This window comes from Schistocerca cancellata, chromosome 2 (genome assembly GCF_023864275.1).
Source record: "Schistocerca cancellata isolate TAMUIC-IGC-003103 chromosome 2, iqSchCanc2.1, whole genome shotgun sequence".
In the NCBI taxonomy this organism is placed as follows: Eukaryota; Metazoa; Arthropoda; class Insecta; order Orthoptera; family Acrididae; genus Schistocerca; species Schistocerca cancellata.
Genome location: NC_064627.1, coordinates 1150859002 through 1150869096, shown reverse-complemented (window position 1 = coordinate 1150869096; position 10095 = coordinate 1150859002). Strand labels below are relative to the sequence as shown.

Below are 10095 nucleotides of genomic sequence, written 5' to 3'. Positions count from 1 at the left end.
ACAAAGTGTGTCATAATCCAAGTAGCTAGACTGTTTTATTGCAGTGTGTTGAAAAACCTTATACTATAAGCTAATGATAAGAAGCTTGTTATATGTACTTGAGAAAGACTCAGTGCAAGGAACGCTTTTTGATTATTTACGAATATTTCGCTTTTAGTAGGCGTTAAAATCAGTACAACCAACCATTTTTGCAGGACTAAAGGCGTAATTTATCTTTATAAGCTACAAAAACTTTTAGGCGAGAAATACAACAGCTATTTTCACTACATCCAGCATCTTGTCAAAAGTGTTCCATAGTAATTGGAGACTGCTGTAAGAAAGGCTTGCAGGAGCACTGTAAGGAGAAGAGAGTAAGTGTTGCTCATTTCAATAAATAATTGTTTCTTCCCCTGTCAAATGACGCAACTAGATTCGTAACACCAAAACTTCCTTCCATCATTGTGCTGCATATCGTTTGTGCTAAATCATAAGTGTTCCAAAAGTGTGTACCCGTCTTCAAGCGAAATTTTGTGGTGTAACACGTCATCAAGTTATAATACTTTTTATTCCAAGTGTACATACAGATACTTACTGAACGATCTTGAAACTTTATTTCAGTGGTTGTGTCTTTGGTATAGAAAATATGTGTGCAACTGTGACACATAGGCAAGATTATACAGAAAAAAGAAAGAAAATCTGTTAGATGCGACTACGTTATTCGTGCTGCCATCAGCTTTGTGGTGGGCGTACTGCTTCTTTGAATGTCCGGATCGTCGTATTCAGCATATGGTACTTCAGCCAGCATTTCGAAACCAATTCGTTCAGCCAGTACCTGTGAACAAAAACCCAATTACAATGGTATCCAGATCCCAGCCACCCGAAATCGCAGTTAGTGGTGCATGACATAAGCAAGAAATGAGTTTTCGACAATAACGTATGTCGAGGATGGTGGAGAGCTTAAAGAAAGGCATATAAGATAAAGAATCTCCGTTAGGAAGAGTCCTATTCAACAGGTTTAAGCCAAAGTAGCTGTAAGGTAAGAAGACAGAAAATAGGACTTTATTTCATCCCTGATCTTTGAAGGTCATGTAACCCAAAAATCACTTCCATAGCTATTCCCTTTGCCCTTCCTTATCTTGTCTAACAGAAGCACGTCGATGATATTTGAATCTTATTGGCCATGAGGATGAGATACTCTCGCCAAAGATGTAGAAGAGCCTTCTGTCTTCAGTATCTGAGCTTAGCCACATCAGCTGACCTCAATAAATAGAAATATCTGTGTGTATAAAGCATAAAGTCTATTATGCAAACAGTAATTAATATTCCTTTATAAAATTATTAATCCATTGTGCTTATTGTAATTTATACTTTTTTTATATATCAGTATCACTATCTGATGAGTCGTGGATACTTTCTATTCACATTATATAATTTCGAAGATTTTGATTTTACATTTGATGATAGAAAGCGACAGAAAATAATTAATTATGTGTTAACATTGCCAGCAATTACTCGCCAATTCAGAAGAAACAAATAACCGTCCGTAGTTCTTATTGTGTGAGCAAATGAAAGTCCAATTCAATACGATTAATCAATGTCATTGAAGACTGCTGCAGTTGTGAACAGTTGATAATGTTTTCCCTTTTTGTTGACTGATTTTCTTTTGTTTGATTTGTGATTTTCGAAATTTAATATTTAAACTTCTCACAACAGAAACGTACGTTCAACATCACCTCGTTCAAGACGAGAATCAAATAGTGTATTAAACTATTTGCACCTGTGGGTCCAAAATACATTGTGTGATTTAATAAAACATGGAATTTTTCTGACCGAAGGCGTTGTTATTCGCACTCCCTGTGTTTTAAATGTTTTGTTGTGGCCGAACTTATCCCATTGATAATTTCCTACTATTTCTCGGACACAGCGAACGTACTGTAAATCACCTACACTGATGTATTTCGATGACCTAACAAATTCTTAAAGGTTGACAGTGCTTGTCCCGCAAGGTTTTGAGTATAAAGTGAAGCTGCTGACCATGAAACGAAAACTATGACGTGGCTCAATGTCCAAGTGACAGACCATCAATCCAGAGGTATGCATTCCAAACTGCTCTTGGTCCTGGGATTATTTCGGTTCTTACCGCTTCTTCCATATCTGGCAAAGATTTGTTGATGTGGAAAATTCCACACTGCACCATTATCCAAAGTCCACATTGAACTTTAGATCCTTCTGTATGTGAAGATAGCCCAAAACTTTTTTTTTTTTTTTTTTGAGACAATAGTCTTCTGATTGATTCGATGCAGTCTGCGACGAATTCATTCGAGGCAAGCTCTTTATGTCTTCATCTCAGTGTAGCAGTTGCGCCATACATCTTCAGTTATTTGTTGGACATATTACAAGCTCTATCTTTCGCTATAGTTTCTACCCTCTAGTACCATAGAGGTAATTCTGTGGTCTCTTAATTCAGTACCTACGAAATGTTTCCTTCTTCTTATCAGAGTTTCCCATACATTCCTTTCTTCCCCGATCCTGCGGGGGATCTATTCATTCCTTATCAGTCACTCACTCTTCAACTTCCTTCCAGAGCACCACATCTCCAATGCTTTAGCCATATTTTCTTCTTGTTTTCCCACAATCCATGATTAGCTACCATACAGAGATATGGTTCAAACGAACTTTCTTGAATATTTCTTTTTAAAATTAAGCCCTATTTTTGATACTACTAGATTTCTTTTGGTCACCAAAAAACCTCTTTGCCTGTGCTAGTTTCCATTACATATCCTTCCAGGGAAGCAGACTTCCTTAACTTCGTCAACTTCCTAGTCACCGATTTTGATGTTAAGTTAATCGCAGATCTCGTTTCAACTATTCAGCATTACTTTAGTTGATCCTCGGTTTACTGTCTATCCAAGTTCTGAACTCATCTGACTGATATTTCCATTCAACAGGCCCTGTAATACTTGTTCACTTTTACTGATGATTGCAATCCCAGCAACGAATAATATTATTAATATTATTTTGCCTCGTATTTTAATCCCGCTGCTGTACTAAAGGGGCGAAATGCAGCATTCTTTACACATTTTTTAATCTGAACACTACGTTCTCTATCCAAAATTCTCATTGCACCGACTTGGCTCATGTACACAAAGTATACAATCCTATCCCTATAGTTCACTACTATCTTCCTCAAAATATCGAATGCCTTTCACTATTTTACTTTGTAGAACGCTCTTTCTAAATAGAAAAATCTTACGAACATGTCTTGATTTTTCTTAAGTCTTGGTTCCAGTATCCCGCGCTTCGAAAGCACTGCCTCTCAGGCGCGATAATCTTTCCCAATGGAAACTTAACAGTTTTCTAACAAATGCTCAACTTTCATTCCATTCTTATGTATATCTTTCTTGTCAGCAACTCAGATTCGTGATCTGTGATGTCGATTGTGTTATAGTTCTCACACGTATTTGCCTTTGCTGTCTTCGGGATTGTGTGGGTGATATTTTTCAGAAATTCTGATAGTATGTCACGGACCTCATAGACTATACACGCCAACTAGAATGTCGTGTGTTTGCTAATCCTTCCAATGATTTCAGGAATTCCGAAGGAATGTCACCTGTCCCTTTTACATCAAAAGCTCGGTTAAACTGACTCTAATACCGTATCCTCTGCGTCTTCCATATTCGCTACCAGCTGATCTTCTGTCACGTCATCAGACATGCCCTTCCCCCTCGTAGAGGCCATTTACGTCCTTTTTCCACCTATCCGTTCTGTCACCTGTGCTTAACAGAGGAATTCCCACTGCACTCTTAATGTTGACGTCTTTGAATTTAATTTCTCAGAAAGCTGTTACGATTTTTCTTTGTGCTGAAGCAGTCCTTCGGATGACAATTTCTTTTCGCTTTCTTGACATTTGTTCTGCAACCATTTTGCTTCAGCTTCCTTGCACTTCCTATTTATTTCATTCCTAAGTGACTTATATTGCTGAATTCCTGTCTTTCGCTGAATATTTTTGTACTTAGTTCTTCAATCAATTGAAGTATTTATTCTGTAACTCAAGTTTTCTTCGCAGTAATGTTCCTTGTCACTACATTTATCTGTCCAACTTCAGCGATTGCAAATTTTAGAATGTACATTCCTGTTCAGTTTAACTGTCTACTATGGCCTTCATTACCGTAGCATCTACACCCTCTGTCTGATCATTATGTAATCTACCATGGAATCTCCTTGTGTCTCCAGGGCTTTTCCAAGAATAATTCCTCCTCTTGTGGTGTTTGAACATTGTATTCGTTTTTACAAACTAAAATTCCTTACAGAACTCAGTTAGCCTTTCTTCTCTCTCATTTATAGTACCAAGAGAATATTTTTTTAAGCTCTGTCATCTTTTCCGTTCCCTACAACCGCATTCCAATCTCTCGTAATTATTAGGCTATCATTTCATTTTGCAGACTATATTACCCTTTCAATATTCTCATATACTGTCTCTATCTCTACATCTTCAGCTTGTGATGACGGCATGTATACATGAAGCGTTGTTGTCAACATTTGTTTGCTGTCGGTTCTGAAGAGAACAACCATTTCCCTGAACTGTTCGCAATAACTCAGTTTCAACCCTAACTTTCGAATACTACTCGCTTTATACGCTTTTCTGGTGCTGTTGATATTACCCTACATTCGGTTTATGCTGATGCTGATATTACCCTACATTCGCCCTAGGAGAACTCATTATCTTCTTCCCATTTCTCTTCAGTGACCCCCACTCTGATATTTTGCCTTTCCATTTCCAGATTTTTCTAGCTTCCCTATTACGTCCAAAATTCTGACTTTCCGCCCTCTAACACGTAGAACGCTATTTTTAAATTGGTTATTAAGTTTTTTTTGTAGTGGTTTCATCATTCATGGCAGTTTTAATAGGCAGAGGTAACAGTTGCTACTCTCATTGATGTTCTGATTGTATCACCCAACTGTTCACACGAAACAGTCCTTATTACGCAGCCGGTTTCAGAGTGCAATTGATCACCATGACAGATTGTATGTTAGTTCTTGATATAGTTCACAACATGCTGTTCACTGGTCTGCGTTTTTAAATTATTACAAGACCAGTCCTATGAGTAATTGAAGTCAAAATACGACTACTATAAGACTCGAAGTATTCAATCACATACGGCGGATGTTAGTGTGATCTGATGACAGTAACTTTCAGTCGGTAACTGGCTGTGTAGCATAGTTTATTTCCTCAGAACAAGTGGGCGACAGAATTACGTCATTAAAACAAAAAGGCTATGTGACAGTTTGCGTGTTTGATGGGCCCTCATGATGGACTAGCATGCGAGAAAGGATAGGAGGCGGGAAAGCAGTGGTACATGTCAGCTATATTAAACTTTAGAATTTTTGAGTGCGTCTGGTTTGGATATCTGAAGAACATCCCGGTCAGTATTTTCTGAGGTATCTCCAGAAAGAAAATAAGCAGGTTATGCAGTTGTAGCCTCTCCCCGATGCTATTCAATCTGTATATTGAGCAAGCAGTGAAGGAAACAAAAGAAAAGTTCGGAGTAGGTATTAAAATCCATAGAGAAGAAATAAAAACTTTGAGGTTCGCCGATGACACCGTAATTCTGTCAGAGACAGCAAAGGACTTGGAAGAGCAGCTGAACGGAATGGACAGTGTCTTGAAAGGAGGGTATAAGATCAACATAACCAAAAGCAAAACGAGGATAATGAAATATAGTCGAATTAAGTCGGGTGATGCTGAGGGAATTAGATTAGGAAATGAGACACTTAAAGTAGTAAAGGATTTTTGCTATTTGGGGAGCAAAATAACTGATGATGGTCGAAGTAGAGAGGATATAAAATGTAGACTGGCAATGCCAGGGGAAGCGTTTCTGAAGAAGAGAAATTTGTTAACATCGAGTATAGATTTAAGTGTTAGGAAGTCATTTCTGAAAGTATTTGTATTGAGTGTAGCCATGTATGGAAGTGAAACATGGACGATAAATGGTTTAGCCAAGAAGAGAATAGAAGCTTTCGAAATGTGGTGCTACAGAAGAATGCTGAAGATTAGATGGGTAGATCACATAACTAATGAGGAGGTATTGAATAGCATTGGGGAGAAGAGGAGTTTGTGGCACAACTTGACTAGAAGAAGGGATCGGTTGGTAGGACATGTTCTAAGGCATCACCAATTTAGTACTGGAGGGCAGCGTGGAGGGTAAAAATCGTAGAGGAAGACCAAGAGATGAATACACCAAGCAGATTCAGAAGGATGTAGGCTGCAGTAGGTACTGGGGGATGAAGAAACTTGCACAGGATAGAGTAGCGTGGAGAGCTGCATCAAACCTGTCTCCGGACTGAAGACCACAACAACAACACAACATGCAGTGAAAGATGTTCTATTAGACACTACCTGAGCAAATGTGTATGGACGGCTACTAGAGTTCATTAATGTGGGACATGTCCACCATTCGCTTTTATGATGACCTGAAGTCTTCTGAGTTTCTTGAATATCTGTGAAGGAATGGTAGCCCCTGGTTTCTCAAAAGCCGAAACCAGAAGGCTGACGTCTGGACGTGATACAATCAGTCTCCAAACTGTTCATCTACAGCACGTAGTAAACAGTGCCGTAAAATGTCTTCATATCTTCCGTATTCTGCGTTTTCTTCATCACTGTAAGGGGACCGCTCTCTAACCGCGAAGACCAGCCAGGCTAGCTCCTCTGTTCTTTACTGGTCGCATTCCACACGATGGCATGTACGTACTCCAGATATTCACTTAAGCCGAACCCTTCCCTAGTCCTGTCACGGGGTATTACAGCACCTGAAGCGTCCTTACCATTGACCACAGATGTGTGTGGCTTATGAGCTGCTCGACAGTATACTCGATTCTTTTTACTCCCTACGCACAATCATTGTGCTAGCTGCATTGTTTGCAATTGGATCTCAATGATCGCCCTTTGTCGTTATAAGGAGCACGCATGGTTTCGGTTTAGCTGTGCTGCTTCCTTGGCTTTTTCACTTCACAGTCACATCACCAACAGTCGGCAGGGTAGCTTTTTTATTTTTTTATTTATTTTTTAATTTTTAGGAAGCCCCTTAGCAAAATGGAACTACAAAAAAAAAACCTAAGTGCCACCGCTACTTTTCATCCTATAACAAAAAAATGTGATCCACTTCAGGCGTTGGCTCCTGACTAAACCTACCCCAGAGAGCTGCCTATATACCAGGGGAAATATGGCAAATCAAGGTTAGGGCTATCATTACAAACAAAACAAAATCTTCCTTTTTCTGAATTTTATTTTTATTTTTATTTATTTATTTATTTTTTTAGTCTTGTTGTGTAATTGATCGGAGGCCTTCTGCGCCCCGCTGGTAATATGTTGAGTCACGTCTTCTCGAAATTGATGTGTTCCGTGGAATTGTTCAGAAATGTTCATTGGTTCAAACAGGAAACCTTCTTCTCTCTTGGCTTAACACATGCCAGCTGCGAGGCGGGTCGTGGAAAGCACTCCCAAGGAAGTTCGAGAAAAATTGTCTGTATTTTGGGTGACTGATAACGACATAACGACTGTCAGTGAGGTATGTAAAAAAATCGAGTACAGTTTGTCCAAATAGGTAGTGAATGGCATGTCCGCGAATCCAATTCACAGCATTGGTCTCTGTCCGAGGAAAATAGTCACGTTCCGGAAATAATAATGAAAGGGGAGTAATCCGATCCGGAATGTCCCACGTTAGAAAAGCCACAATATGACGAATCAAGTGCCAAACCTCCACCGCCGGTCCGCAAACAAACCGATGTTCGTCATTGTCTGGCACTCCACACGTGGAACATAGAGGTGATTGGGCGAGGTGGATACGATGAAGGCGAAATTGGTTGATTTGCTTACCATTGGCAGTTAGGTACCAGACAGATTGAACATTCGTGTCAAGGTAACAGGCGAACACCACGCGCCATACATGACGCCAGTCAACCTGGTGGAACTTTTGTTCAATCTGGTTAGGTGGACGACCTAATTGGAGGACATTGTATACTGCGTTTGTCTTGAGTAAAAGCTGTCTTGGTAAGGCGAGGTGTAGATAACTGAGTTCAATAAAGAAGTAATATAATGGGACTGGGCCGGAACATCCTAGATCATCACTGGGGCTGACAGTGAGACCGGCGAATATGCCGACAGGAGGAGACCAGTGAGGCTCGTTGGGCAACGTGTCGATACCGTCATCTGGGAGCTGACAAATAGGGCGCGAGCTCTATCCGGCACGTGAAACAGACCTATCTTACCTGTTGCCGGGGAAGAGTAGGGGTTGCATAGTTAACTTTGAACAACAGCCCAGAGCTGACGAAAGATGCCATCGCTGCCAACATGCGACGTGCCACATTAAGCGGGAAAGGTAGAACTTGTGCTACATGGGGAACTCGGCATGCGATATATATAGCTTAAGAAGGGCTGAAACGTCCCTGAGGGCTTTGTTACTCAGGTGACATCCAATGACTAGTCTACGTTAGAAGCCACGAAGCCCTCGCGACTGGATCAGTCTGCAACTCCTGCTACTCTCCTGTCTTTCATACTATGATGTTGCAATGCCTGTGTCGCTCAGAATTACAGTGCAATGTTCCTTGAGAAATGCATGCATGTTCGAAGGAACAGGCACTGCGACAACTACAGCTGTTATGTAATACATGAAATGTATCCACATTTGCTAGTAGGACAACCATCTACTGTATAACGGAATGACGATAGTGAAAATTAGTGTCAGAGCGGGACTCGAACCCGGATTTTCCACGGTCGCCTTGCCGTTAGGCTATCTGAGCACGACTCACGGCCAGACTCGACGAACGTGGTTGGCGACATGTGGAAGTTTGAGTCCGGCCGTGAATCGTGTTCGGATACCCGGGTTCGAGTCCCGCTCTGACATAATTTTCACTATCGTCATTCCGTTATGCAGCTAACAGTTGTCCATATTCGAATGTGCGAATACATTTCTTAGAGTTTCATACTGGTGGGTCGACATCTCGTGACACTTAATGGTCAATTGGTGTCCGGACACTTTTGATCAGATAGTGTATGAAAATCAGAAGTATTAAAACGTGTTTTAGTGTGACAACTGAGTCGCTCCACAAGAGTTTCACGCGGGCTATTGCGTACTGGGAGACGGCAGCTTCCCTCTCTCTGCTGGCGTCGGCAGCGGACTGAGAGCAGGGGGCGGTGTTTACCTGCGACGCCGTGGCGGTGAACCAGGTGACGGTGAGCGGCACGCCCAGCGCCCTGCACAGGTCCCAGCGCGCCCTCAGCAGCTGCTCGCCCACGCCCTGCCCCCGGTACTCGGGCAGCACGCAGAGGCCGAGCGCCGTCAGGTAGCAGTCGACGCCGTAGCGCGCGAACACGTCCGGCTGCACCAGCGACTTGATGTAGTCGTACGCAGCGAACGCTCTGCGCGACGTTGTGCCCTCGTACTGAAAATATTTTGTCACACTGAGCATTATGTCTTACATGTGAAGTCCGTTACCATACCGATTAAAACACCCATTAAGTTACGTTTACACATATACAGGTACATAAATCTTTCTCAGCATGTGCACGTGGTCGATCTCATTCACACCTAGAGCGAATCTTACACACTACTTCAGTGATCGAGCTGCAACTGCAGCTAAAATGCACCCATACGACTGGCCAGTGCACGGTCTCCTTCTCTCTTTTTTTTTCTATACTCAGGAACATTGAAAATAGCGCACCAAGAGGGGAACATCTGATACAAATGATATTTATTAGATATAATGAGACAGATTAGAGATTCACTTGATCTCAAAACGAAGACATGTAAACAAATACAGCGAGTACAAGTAGACAAATGCAGTGCAACTTGATAACGCACTGGCCAATTTAGTTATGAAGAAAGATGAGGTCAGTGGCCGTGCCTGACAGTGTGGAGAAGCATATTTTTTTCTCAAAACGAGTGACACAAAAATTACGCTCTTCTTCCTTGACTCTTAACGTTTCATACAGATTTCACTCCAGAAACTTGTTGACACTCTACCTCGAGAGAATATGCATATCACCTGATCTGCATACTCTGTTGAGGAAAAGTTTCAGCTTGTGACTAGGAAAGTTTTCCCTTACGCGTGTCTCGATAG

At 41.3% G+C, this 10095-nt stretch overlaps 1 protein-coding gene across 1 annotated transcript in view; it reads right to left on the bottom strand.

The window, feature by feature from the left end:
• Positions 1–525: 525 nt before the first annotated feature.
• Positions 526–10095, bottom strand: part of LOC126163188 (uncharacterized) — a 54546-nt gene continuing 44976 nt past the window's right edge. The window contains exons 3-4 of the mRNA XM_049920141.1: positions 9178–9417; positions 526–811 (exon numbers count right to left, since the gene is read on the bottom strand). Of these exons, the coding sequence (XP_049776098.1) occupies positions 689–811; positions 9178–9417 (363 nt within the window). The 3' untranslated portion in view covers positions 526–688. The remainder of the gene's footprint in view (positions 812–9177; positions 9418–10095) is intronic.